This window comes from Doryrhamphus excisus, linkage group LG14 (genome assembly GCF_037039965.1).
Source record: "Doryrhamphus excisus strain RoL-2023G ecotype Guam linkage group LG14, RoL_Dexc_Guam_v1.1, whole genome shotgun sequence".
Lineage (NCBI taxonomy): Eukaryota > Metazoa > Chordata > Actinopteri > Syngnathiformes > Syngnathidae > Doryrhamphus > Doryrhamphus excisus.
Genome location: NC_136370.1, coordinates 7,367,509 through 7,381,214, shown reverse-complemented (window position 1 = coordinate 7,381,214; position 13,706 = coordinate 7,367,509). Strand labels below are relative to the sequence as shown.

At 38.8% G+C, this 13,706-nt stretch overlaps 1 protein-coding gene across 6 annotated transcripts in view; it reads left to right on the top strand.

The window, feature by feature from the left end:
* qkia (QKI, KH domain containing, RNA binding a) overlaps positions 1-13,706 on the top strand; it is a 79,818-nt gene that overhangs the window by 24,422 nt on the left and 41,690 nt on the right. For all 6 annotated transcript variants that reach the window (XM_058091394.2, XM_058091391.2, XM_058091389.2 and 3 more), the window contains exon 3: positions 12,431-12,547. In XM_058091394.2, coding sequence (XP_057947377.1) covers positions 12,431-12,547 — 117 coding nt within the window. The remainder of the gene's footprint in view (positions 1-12,430; positions 12,548-13,706) is intronic.

Sequence of the window (13,706 nt, the reverse complement as noted above, 5' to 3'; positions counted from 1 at the left end):
AAAATAAATAAACAAATAAAAAATAAAGAAAATCAATCAGTAATGAATAAATATAATAACAATAAAACGGCAAATAATAAAAACTTAAGAAACCAAATATAGTTGGTGGGTAGACAAATTATTTTTTTCAGATTAAAATTAACAATGCATTATTAGAGCCCTGTAGACATGACAAAACACGACTATAGTCACATTTATACTTTTTATTTACAACATATTGCGCAACTGCGGGGTCTTGAGACACATGCTAACTAGAAGACTAGAGAGCTAGCGACCTAAACGGTAGCCTTCAAGTTATTTCCTTTAAACTTAAATAGCCAAAAACTTACCACTTCCACACGGATAGGGAGGATAACTATTAACAGTTATTTAACCTTTAACATGAACATTAATGAAACGTAATAATTTTTTCTGGGTACATGATACCATACAGCATCCATATCAAACTTGCGCGGGCCGCACTAACATTAAACTTTCATATCAAGGTGGGGGCCTCAAACTAGTGTCCTGCGGGCCACGTGTTTGAGACCCCTGATGTAGTGTTTCATATTATAAAATAAATCAAGTCACCTTTTCACACTCAAGTATCTTCACTGTAATCAACATAACATTCCACTTTTTGTCTTTCTATTGTTATTATGTTCATTTTATATCTTTTTAACCATATTGTAATGTGCAGCCAGGCCATAGCGCATCACATTTTTTCTATTATTTGCCATCATACATTAAAAAAAACACCTGTGGAGGTAATCCTTTGGATGGTTGCTATATTGAAGGCACACCCAGGGATGAGCGTATATCCCCCCAAAATTACCTCAACAATTTAGCGGTTCCGCTGCCTCAAGGTCGTCTGACTACCTAATTACCTGCAATAATCATCATATATTTGAGCTTACACACGCAACTATTAAATGTCCTTAAATGAACCGTTGTATTCCTCCCTGCCCCCCCCTTTGCCCGCCGTGCTTTGCTGCACTGCACTGAGCAGGGCGGTAAAGTCAGCATTGTGTTTACAAGCTGCCAGGAAAGCTACTAAATTAATTAGGCTTCCCCCTTGTGGCTGACATGATTCAGTGACGACCTTAGCAGACGCACACATTCATTCAAAGGACAGACAAATGGGCGCGACACGGTGATGCAAAAAATCTCTATTTTAGTTTGCACATGTCACTAAGACACCTCCTCCAACCCCACCCCACCCCTTTCTGCCACATTGGGTCATTACAAGACAAAAAAATGCCAGATAGCTTTGTTATAAATAGACATAGTGATTGGAACCAAGGGAAATCAGCTGCTGGTCTTAATGGAATTATTTGCTATTCATGCCTCCTCTGTGCCTCGCTGTGTGCTTTGTGATTCACGTGAACCTTAGCTACAGTACATGGGGTGAGTGTACAGTAGCTTGTTTTTAAATATACCTTCACAATTCAGCCTTTAGTTCTACCCCTTCTCCATCTGTTCAAACTCTGTCTTATGTTACCAACTTATCATTTTCTTATCAGGAAAATCACAGTTAATTGGTTAATGTTTCAGCGAAGTAGGATTCAGATTTAATCAATGGAATATTTTTGTGCTTATGACATATGAAACCTGTTTATGATCTTCTAAATATGTTTTAATTTGGAGCCCTCTAGCCATGACTTAACGCTTAATCGCTATGGTCACGTGGCGCTTTTTTTTCTGGATGGCTATACACTCGTATTACCCAGTAAAGTAGACAAAATATGAATAAATATACCATTGACGACATGAATAGCAGCGTCACATTAAAAGTGTTCCCTAGAGAAACTTAGTGACAAGTTTAGTGCCTGTCTCACTGAACAATTACTGACATCTAGTGGCTGATGTAGAGTATCACATTCATAATTACAATACATGTTCTGCATCTGCTATTTTAGCTATTTCATTTAGCTAGTTTATGCCAGGAAATGTTTTTTTCCCATCCATCCATTTTCTGTACTGCTTATCCTCACAAGGATTGCGGCCATGCTGGAGCCTATCCCAGCTGTCTTTGGGGTAGGGGCGGGGTACACCCTGGACTGGTCGCCAGCCAATGGCAGGGCACATACGTATATACAATGGGGCCAATGTCAGATTTCTAACATTAGACCCCTCGAGAACCTCTAGGGGTGTCACGAGCCCCTAGTATTTTGCCAATATTTTCTAGAACTGGCTCATATTGGCATATTGCTTGAATCTGTTCTACAATTGTATTCGTCATTTTGATATGGTCCGAGTTTTAGTTGTCCTTTAGCAAAGAATCATTGTACATTATCATGTAGTTTGATTTGTGCAGCATTTTAGCTTTAGATTTCCATCTTTAGTATGAAATATGTACCAGTTGTGTTCTTTTCAATATTTTCCATTGATGAAAGTCCAGGTTGCTTTTTGGAGTCTTATAGGGGATTCATTTTCCTGCAGCAAATGGGTGGATGATGTAGCATCAGGGTGAAAATTGAGACGCCAGGAATGATGAAGGTGAGAGCAGCCGAGAAAATTCTTATCACCATCTGCCCAGAGCTAAAGGAAAAGGGGACGGTAATGATGATTGGGGAATATTTTCCACTGCTCAAATTTCCAACTGATTCCCCAGATTTCCCCTCATAAAGGTCTGTTTGGGGAGGGGGGGAGCAGCACTTTTTGGCTTCGACTCACTTGGCTCATGTTAGGGCAGGGATGTCCAATGGCACATTCTAAAAATAGAATGTTGTAAGAAAAAGAACGGCAAGAATGGACTTGCGTTATAAAATGAAATATAAGATTGACACAAAGAAACAATACATTGTATATTATGAGAAACAAACAAAACAGCAAAGTGGCAATTTTTGGTAAATTTGGTTGGGGGCAGTTATAATATATTTATATTTAATATATTTTAAGATTTACAAGAAGAAAGGACTAATGTTTGGAAAAAAAACAGCTGTAATGTTTTGACTTGTCAAAATTAAAATAAAAAAACTGGCATAAAAAAGTAGCAAATTTTACAAAAATCAATTTGCGAGTTTATTTTTGTAGATTAATGATGGAAAAATAATGTAGTTTTATGTAGTCACTGACTACATATGTAGTCACTGAGTGAAAGTATTTTAGCAAAAATACTAATATGAGAAACGAGACTAATTAAAACTGTAATTTGAAAAATAGGCTGAGGAAAATGGAAATGAGCTCCAAATGTTATGGGAATAAAATCATAACATGAAAAGCAAATTTACAAAAAGAGAGTGGACAAATGATGGAAAATTAAAACAGCAGAAATGGGGAAAAACTTAACTTTATAAGATCAAAGTCAAAGGTCGTATTCTAACAAGAAAAGTTGTCATTTTCTATGAGTCAGTACTGTAGCATAGAGTTAGAATATAAAATGTTATTTAAAACAAATTGGAATTGACCAATACTTTTTGGATAATTAGATTGGGGGAAGGTATAATATGAGAATAAAGTCAAAATTATTATTCTGAAAGTCATACTATTATGAAAAGAACATTTAGAGAAAAAAAAAACCCTGCAAAAATGGCACGAAAAAACCAAGATTACTTTTCACTTGTATCACAAAGCTGTGATGCTGTCTTTTTCTTACAATAAATATAACTTCTTAGCATATGCTTTACAAAAATTTAAGTGTCCCTTGCATTCTTTCTTTTTTCAGTATTAGGACAGTGCTTAGTTTTACTTGGCATCGGGGTTGGGCGATATATTTTATGTACCGGTATAGATTCTTCTAATGATAAGAAAATGGCTTATACCTGTAGAAATTATAAAACGTAAACAACCCAAGTTGATGACATTGCGTTGTATTTTCCGTCAACCATCCTTCACAATGAGAACGTCGTTTGCCCTATGTCTGTGTAAACGAAACAAGAATGTCATAATAAATATCTTCCATCTGCAGTTGGAATTGCATGGGTGACTACATCTTCCTTAATCACAAGCTCGGCCATTACAGTTGGATGAAGATTTAGTAGCAATGTGTCCAGAGGCTGACATCCCATTAGAAAAGTTACCGATAGATGCATGTGCTTTACAATTTGAGGCAAGTGTGTTACATTATATGGCTTAAGCTTTGTAGCTACATTTTATGTTGTTTTATTTCATCGTATCATGAAAAGATATTGCGATATATGCTAAAATCTTTACTTTGCATTCTTATGCAGTGAATTTTTTTTTTTCTTCATACTGTACCATGTACTTACTGTTCTTGCACATGCACAGTATAATGAGCACATAGTATTTCCCACCTGCACATCTCCCGCTCTGTTTCTTCATTATACTGGACATCATGTCCAATTGGCGTCTACTCCCGTGTCTCTCTTTCCCTGCTTAAAAGCCAGCGGTGTTTTCCTGATGTCGTCAGCCGTGCCGAGCGTCACCGTGGCGACCGCATCTTGACTGACAGCTAAGTCACAGGCTATCTGATAGCGTCCACCTTCAATTAAATGCTATCTGTGGCGCCGCTTCTCACAGAGTACACACACACACAGGCAGGCAGGCAGGCAGGCAAGTCGGACGAGAGCTTGGCCCGTCATTTCCATTGACCTTCAGGCATCTGACGTGTCTTTTAAATATGTCTGCCATTTATTCCGTTTGTCTTTGTATTGGCCAGCCATGAAATTGCCAGTTTAAGTGCAGGCAGGTCGTAGGGGTTCAGAGCACTTGTGTCCAGGCATATTGACTGATCATTTTACCACTATTTCACCCTAGTTTTAAGCTATTTCTGTTTTCACAACTGCTGTAGAGTTCACTTTCCCTGGTCCAAATCAGTTGATGGGTTTGTAGTTGTTCCCCTTAAGCAATGTAGTGACGTTATGCTCTCTGAGTGTACATCTGTGAGCTTTTAGAGTGTGGAAAATGAGCTTGAGTGCCTCATGAGTATTTGATTCTGTAGTACTGCATGCGTAGGGAGGGAGGGAGGGAGGGGTGTGGGTGTCCTCCTGCACTTTTGCCGTAGTAAAATTACTTGGCCAAATCGGGGAGTCATTAAGCCAGCTTCCCATGAGGGTGTCATCTCATATCTTACCGGCACCTGATATCCTTCTACCTGCCCCTTAAGTCATTACCAAATGTACCACCTAACACCTTTGCATAGTGCCAGAGAGGCTGCAAATGGGATTTTATGGTGTACAGCAGGGGTCTCAAACACACGGCCCGCGGGCCAAATGTGGCCCGCAGGACACTAGTTTGAGGCCCCCGCCTTGATATGAAAGTTTAATGTTAGTGCGGCCCGCGCAAGTTTGATATGGATGCTGTATGGTATCATGTACCCAGAAGAAATTATTACGTTTGATTAATGTTCATGTTAAAGGTTAAATAACTGTTAATAGTTATCCTCCCTATCCGTGGTGGATAACTATTAACAGTGGTAAGTTTTTGGCTATTCAAGTTTAAAGGAAATAACTTGAAGGCTACCGTTTAGGTCGCTCGCTCTCTAGTTTGCGAGTTAGCATGTGTCTCAAGACCCTGCTAAAGAGTATAAATGTGACTATAGTCGTGTTTTGTCATGTCTTCAGGGCTCTAATAATGCTTTAATTTTAATCTGAAAAAATAATTTGTCTACCCACCAACTATATGTGGTTTCTTATTAACCGTATTATTATTATTATATTTTATTTATTTATTACTGATTGATTTTCTTTACTCTTGATTTGTTTATTTATTTTTAATCTTATTTTGTGTAGAAAAATAAAAAGTAAGATATTTGAGAACAGTGAAATGTTTTATCAGAGCTTTTTTTTGTAGAAAATTGGAACCAAAGCGAAATTTTTCAATTTTTTTTGTTTTTAATAAATGCGTTTTCTTTTTTTTTTGGAAAAACCTGATGCGGCCCAGTCTCACCCAGACCTGAGCTCTAGTGGCCCCCAAGTAAATTGAGTTTGAGACCCCTGGTGTACAGTGTTTCATATAGCTTTTCTTCATGCATCAGGCATGGAATTAATTCCCTACATCATAAATTTTTGTTGTTCCAAAAGGTCAAAAATTTAAATGTATGGAAATCTATTCCAAATATATTAACAACAAATAAATAAGCAGATAAATAAAATAGGCAGACATGAATATAAAATATGAATGAAGGCACAAAGGCGATCATTTCTAAGCTGAATGCCAAAGTTCTAGTGTGGCTGTGCAGCGTCAACAGTCAACATTAGTGGTATGAAATTTTTGTCAGTATCCCACATACTTTAATTGTAAAAAAATTTCAGCCTAATATGAAACATTTTTGTCAACCGTTTTTTGACTTGTGCTGCAAATGAATATTGGCTCCAAATATGTTACGGGCCGCCTAACAATCAGTATTTGACCTGTAAAAAGACAAGACAGTTTGCTCTCTAGTAAAAAGTATCACTTAATTTGTCATGAATTAATTGCTTTGCACCCATGACCCTAGTGAGGATAAGCGGCATAGAAAATAGATGGATAATTGCTTTGCTCTTCTTGTATTGTGCATTCAGGCTCTTATTCCTTACTGTCTGATCAGCTTATCCATGATTGACTTTAAGTGGTGCTTTGGTCACATATTACCACTGCAGACATGACTTTGGAAAAGCTGTCATTCGAGTGTTTGTCCTCGGTTGTTATGCTGAAGTTTGGCAAAGTCTGAACTCAAGTGAAATTTTTTTTTTTTTTTTTTTTTTACCGCTTTCCATTTTTCCTTTCCCGCTATTTCCACTCTGCCTGCAAACCCCACAACAAATCCAAACAGAATTATCAAAGGAGGCCACGGATTAGGTGCTAAATGCTGGATGTGCTAAAAAGAGAGCTTTGAAGTCTACGGGGGCTTTCAGGCGAAAATGTCACCGTTGGAATCAAAACAAAATTTACCTTCCCTCAATCGCCCGGTTCTTGCGCCCTCAGACCCTCCTCATATAGGTTGCGCTGATGCGATTTTGACATTTGCCAATTCTTATTTCAATTCTTTTGACCATATGGAAATGTGCCAAATTGCTGTGCAACAGGGGTTTCAAACTATCAGCCTCCTAAAGATGAATGGCGGAACAGAGGGAGGCTGCCAGCAGGGGGTGTGTAAGCTTTTGTGCTGTGCATGACCCAAAGGCATACCTGCTCAAGCTATGAAAAGAGCAGGAAGACAAACCGAAGCAACGCTGTCCAAAATAGGTTTTCTTTCGATAAATGATTGCCATCGACAACAGGCTTTAGAAAGCAGAGATGCCATTGTCTGGGCTAACTGTGGATTCTACCTTGCTTTGATAACACTGATGAACCAATCCTCATTTCCATAAGCCCACCGCAGCCAGCTAATAAGTAATTGGTATTCTCAGCCGCTCCCCCGGTAAACCCTGCACGCACACATCCAGAGCCCCTCAGCATGATCTCATTTCCTGTCTCCACACCGCCGCAAAAACACACGCTGTCAAAGCGACAATTGTTCAGCTTCTTCGGACATTGTTTAGCGGAGCTGCTATTGTTTCACAGTGCATCACCTCGACACACACACACACACACATATATATATGACAATCGGCTCCGGGTGCTTTGGGTGTCTGCAAGAGTTCACGCTCACATGGTTGTTTCATACACAAACACACACACACAACATAACCCGCCTGTGGTGTAGCGATAACTGGGGCTAAAACGGGGGAAAAAAAAGTTCCTTTTAATGTCATTGTAAGCCCGTGTCCTGAAGGGGGCTTTGCATGCTTGTGTGTTTGTCTCACACAGCAAGGCGCTTTTTCTGCAATTGTGTGTTGTCAAAAACGGGCACTAACAAGGTGCAGAGGGGGAAGAGTTGGTCCAGGAAGAGTCCACTAGGGTGGAACATGCTGGTGATGAGCAGAGGAGCAGAAGCACAATTTTGCACAAATAGAGACAATATTATCATTTGCACCTGAATATAAGTCGAACTAGCCAAAAATGGAAAATGAAGAAGAAAAATATACATATACATATACATATACATATACACATATATATATATATCTATATATATATATATATATATATATATATATATATATATATATATATATATATATATATATATATATACAATGCACTGGTCTGCAAGTTGCGTTTTTTTGGGGCAAAATGTACATATTTTTATAAAATCATAGACCAAGAACAGATATATTATCTTGAAAGGAGAGTTATTGTAAGAACAATAAAATGAAGAACAGGCTAAATAGGTGTGTCATTAACAGTTAATCAGATAACTATAGCCTAAACCACACAACTTGTTTACCTGCAGCTTGTAATTTGTATGTATTTTTTTTTTTTTTGCCTAAATTAAGCACTTTGGGATTCCCACAGGGAAATTAGCATTTAAAAAAACAAGCTAAATGATGTAAATGGGCTACTGTTATATCCATATCCATAACCCGCGCTGATCTGAAACTGAACTCAAACCAGAACCCCTGACATCAATTAGCCATCATCATTTATAGCAAGTGTTAAATGGCATTTACTGTTATGTATACTACGTAAAGGGGACTAGAGGGGTGCTAGTTAATGTCTAGAGGGCTCTTATCATCTTAAAAACTGTGTTTAGAAGGTTGTGGACATGTTTTCTATGCTCCAAATTCTAAATAAGGAATCATACTTTGCGGAAAGTCACTTATCATGGTCGAGTGGTCTAATCAACCATGATAAAGAAGGGACTACTATATATGTATTGTACTATATATGTATATATGTATATGTAACTGCTCCTACTTTCTCTTTGTAATCAGGATGTGTTTAGTTTTTAATATTTGCCAATCAACACCCCATCCTTTGTTGGTGTACAGCGCTAAGACAGCCCTTTGCTTCAACACTTGCATAGTGTTTTAGAGTCTTTTTACAGTGCTAGTATCCCAGATAGTGTACATCACATCTTTGATACTACCTACATACAACTTCCGCCATAATGCATAGTAATAGTCAGTTCCTATGATACAAACACATTGGCAAACCTCAACAAAACACAATGAAGCAATAATTGCCTTCTGTGTTTACTGTATAGAGAAGCAAATATGTGAGTTGATGTAGTATCATATTCACTGTTCTTAGTGGGTTCAAAAGAATATAAATACTGTGGTGTGACATGAGAAGTAGAATAACAGCGATGCTGTAGAGGGGAAGCTGCGTCCGTCCTTTTTTCTTTTGGACGCAAGGAGAACTGATAACTTTTTTCAATGGAATGGAGAGCAGCTTTAAAGAAAACCCTCACATTTAAAACCTCCATCAATGGCAGATTGCCATTTATGTTTTATTATTTGGACAGACAAGATTTAACGCAATGAGGCAGTGTTTTAAAGTTGCTGTCAAAAGTCTGAATCATCATGTGAGCGTTTTTTTTCCCTCCTGTCTGGTCTCAACCAAGTATGTGTTTCCATGAAAACATGTGACACACTGGTCGACGCCCGTAGAGTAGTTGCTAAAGCAAGACAAATGTTTTCTGGACACTCTTTGTCCCTGCAAGATATTGGTTGTCTTTTAACCTCCTGCTCCCATGTCATCCACTCCTTAACCTTTTCACTCTTTATTTGTCCCTGCCTTTCCTCTGTCATGAATATGTTAATGACATAGACGGGCTCTCTGTCAAGTGCAATTGTCATCAACATATCCGTGTCCTTTGAGAGGAGCTGGTGTCGTCGGCAGCGGGAGAAGCAGCGTAGTAAAATATTTAATTGCTCTTTCTGTATGATTTGAGGATTTGCCACTTGAATGTGACAGACCATTTCCAGTTTATGGAACCATAAGCATATACAGTAGGAAAGATGAGGGTTTATTGTGTCTCTGCTTGGCAGAATAAACTATATTCATTCATTCATTCATTCATTTTCTACCGCTTATCATCACAAGGGTTGCGGGCATGCTGGAGCTTATCCCAGCTGTCTTCGGGGGAGAGGCGGGGTACACCCTGGACTGGTCGCCAGCCAATCACAGGGCACATATAGACAAACAACCATTCACACTCACATTCATACCTATGGACAATTTGGAGTTGCCAATTAACCTAGCATGTTTATGGAATGTGGGAGGAAACCGGAGTACCCGGAAAAAACCCACACATGCAAGGGGAGAACATGCAAACGGGTCTCCTAGCTGCATGGCCTGCGTGCTAACACTTTTTTATAAAATTAATTTTTTGTTGATATATTTGGAATAGATATCCAAAAATGTATATTTTTGTCCAACCTTTTTGGAACAGATTAATAGCCCCGTTATGTATGTTAAATGTATGTTTTTTTGTGTCTGTTATCATTAGTTTAGGTGCAGTCAAATGTTATGGTGATAAAGTGGAACCTCGGTTAGCATCCGCCCTGGTTAGCATGTTTTTCAGTTAATGTTGAACGTTATACCCTTGTTTTTTGCACATTTCCCAGTTAACGTACAATACAGCATACGTCTTGTCATCTTATTAATAAACTGTGAGTCCAACTGTGTTCTTAATGTATTTTATCACAAAACATCCTCTGCAATAGCAGTCATTTGTACAGTATTTATTTGCATGTCAGATAATCACCATAATACGTCGTACTGGAAGCTAGTTATGTTAAGATAGCGTTTCGTGCATGTGTGTTTTTTTCAAAAGACTGCAGAGGGTGCCATTGTGCATTATTGGCTGACCTCAGTGGACGTGTCCCCCATGCACCCTGCTGCAAGCAATCCCACCCTCATAAATAAATAGCCTATTGCAGCAGTCATCCGCATGATTGAAAGATAGGGATTCATGTCCGTCTTCATGGCAGCATAGGGCGTGTCTTTCCAGCCAGACACATTCAAAATGACAGCCCCCGCCCCCTTGTCCTTGTGAGTGTGTGTATCTGTTTACGTGTTTTAAATGAGTAAATCTTCATTTCATTAAATGTGACTTGGGCTGTTGCAGGGGCACCAGTGCAGTGGAGTGCATAAGCAGATGTGACTGTGTTTTAAGAATTTAATGTTGCGGTGTCAAGGCTCACCGTCGCAGCTTGAGAGAGGAACAGCGGCTTTGTCAAGGCAAACTTTTTACACTTCTTCCCCTCTGCCATTGTGCACGAGAAAAGTAATCATATCACATTTGAACACTGTCAGACATCTCCCAGCCGTCGTGCCGGCTGAATGCATAGTTTAAAACACCAGCGCCGCCTCTATCTTATCTTTTAACGCATCACTGCGCATCTCCCTGTCGAGCTACCCTTTCTCTTTTTTAATTTTGGAAGCTGTTGGATTATTTCAACACGTTTTCCCTTCATCCCATTGGAAGGCAGTTCCAAGTGGAGGGGATTACCTCCGTTTATCCCTTTTTCCTTTTAGTACAAATTCACAAAGCAATTCACAAAACAAAAGTAGGCATTGATAAGACATTTCATTTGCGCACAACCTCGCCTAACCTCTGAACTTCTGTGGAGCTGCAATCCCGCTTCCTTCAGAGAAGGCTTTGGCAGCTTTTCGTGAATTTGTGGTTGTACTACATTGGTTTAAATTTGCATATAAAGGTACATACAATGCTATAGACGTGCAGCTTGTATAGCAGTATAGATTTGAAATCCAATGAAAATGATTAAACACACAGCCATTATTGTCTAAATATCTGGTGAGTAGCAAGATAATGGTGTTGTTTAAAGTCAGGCATGGCAGTGGTAGCGTCATGCTCTTGGGCTGCATGATTGCTGCCGGCACTGGGAAGCTGTGGTTCATACTGAAGGCTGCCATATCGTAAAAATATAACTTCACCAAAAAACTAAAAACAGCAAAAACGGAAAAAGTCAGTAGATATTTTACAAGGTTCAAGTCAATATATTAACAGGAAAAAGTCATATTCTAACACGGGAAAAACTAGAAACAATGCAATGCTATATACCAAAATTACATTTTTTCTAGTTTTTTCCGTGTTAGAATATGACTTTTTCCTGTTAATATATTGACTTAAACCTTGTAAAATATCTACTGACTTTTTCCGTTTTTGCTGTTTTTAGTTTTTTGGTGAAGTTATATTTTTCTTTTTTTTTTCTACATTCTTTCATAGAAACAGGTCTGGGAAATTTGATATGGCGAGTATTATATTTTACCTGCGCTCGAGAACAGATAGCGTCCTGTCCCACTGCTTCGTTCTTGATGGGAGCGACAGCGATGAAAAGCGATGGACATTTTTTACATTTTCTGGGATCGCTTTGCAATCCGCGATGACACGCACAAGCATGAAATTTAACACGTACACATTTCTTATGACGCTTGGTAGGACAAAGACTTGCGATAATTTCCGTGTCGCGCAGGTTCCATTGACAGTGAATGAACGAGAGGTGATGTTGCCTCCCCGTATCTAGAGTCCATTAGTCTAGACTGAATCAACGGTGCCCCTGCTGGTGGCTACTAAGTAGTGCATTCGATTTGGCTTGTTTCTTGTCTTTTTGTTAGTACTTACAAAGGTGACATATAATAACAGTTTTCAGCAGATTCAGCCCCCATTGAAGTATGTGTGTTCATAACATTTTGCTCCTTCTCTTTCTATTCGCAGTATAACTTTGTGGGTAGAATCCTGGGCCCTCGGGGACTCACGGCCAAACAGTTGGAAGCAGAGACGGGCTGTAAAATCATGGTGCGAGGCAAGAGCTCCATGAGAGACAAAAAGAAGGTAAGCACATACCAGTGTATTTTACCCCTCATTATTTTTTCAAAGCGCGCTCCCTCGGCTCATCCGACTCACCGGTGTGTGCAAATGAAATAACACTCTGATGTTACATGAATTATTGCTCTGGATGGACGTTTATGGGCAAGATACCTTTATAGGTACGGCACAGTGATTTAAAACTGCTCTCGCATGCCCCATCGATGCAACACAAGTGTGTGTCACTTGATGACTGGATGCTGACATGTGATCTGTGTGCAAAAGGCTGTGCAGTGGAAAGTACAGAAGGCAGTAGTAAGGCAGACGGCCAAGGCCAGGGGCAGCCTCTATTTCTGGAGTCACTGAGCTGAGGTTGGAGGCATAAAAGGCTAATGCTTGTGTGCTGACATCCCAGTGGTGGACATACTGCTTTTTCCCCCGCCTTCATTATTCCACAAGTAGACATTCGCAAAGCATTTTATGGCTACATTTTTAGCCATTAGCCAAGTATTGGAAGTATAACCTAGAAATCACAATTTTAATGCAGGAGTTTGACATTGTCCTCTTTTATGTATATGCACATGTCCAATTGTTTTGGACTACAGAAACATTTCTAGAATGTTCTTAGATTATTGTAAAGCAGGGGTCAATTTACTTGGGGGCCACTGGAGCTCGGGTCTGGGTGAGACTGGGCTGCATCACGTTTAAAAAATAAAACAAAAAACAAAACGCATTTATTAAAAACAGAAAAATATACAAACTTTTTCAGTGCTTTGGTTCCGATTTTCCACAATAAAAGCTCTGATAAAACATTCCACTGTTCTCAAATATCTTAATTTTTATTTTTCTGCACAAAATAAGATGAAAAATAAATAAACAAATCAAGAATAAAGAAAATCAATCAATATAATAATAATAATAATAATAATATAACTGCAAATAATAAAAACTTAAGAAACCACATATAGTTGGTGGGTAGACAAATTATTTTTTTCAGATTAAAATGAACAAAGCATTTTTAGAGCCCTGTAGACATAACAAAACACGACTCTAGTCACATTTATACTCTTTTTATTTACAACATATTGTGCAACTGCAGGGTCTTGAGACACATGCTAACTCGCAAACTAGAGAGCTAGCGACCTAAACGGTAGCCTTCAAGTTATTTCCTTTAAAGTTAAATAGC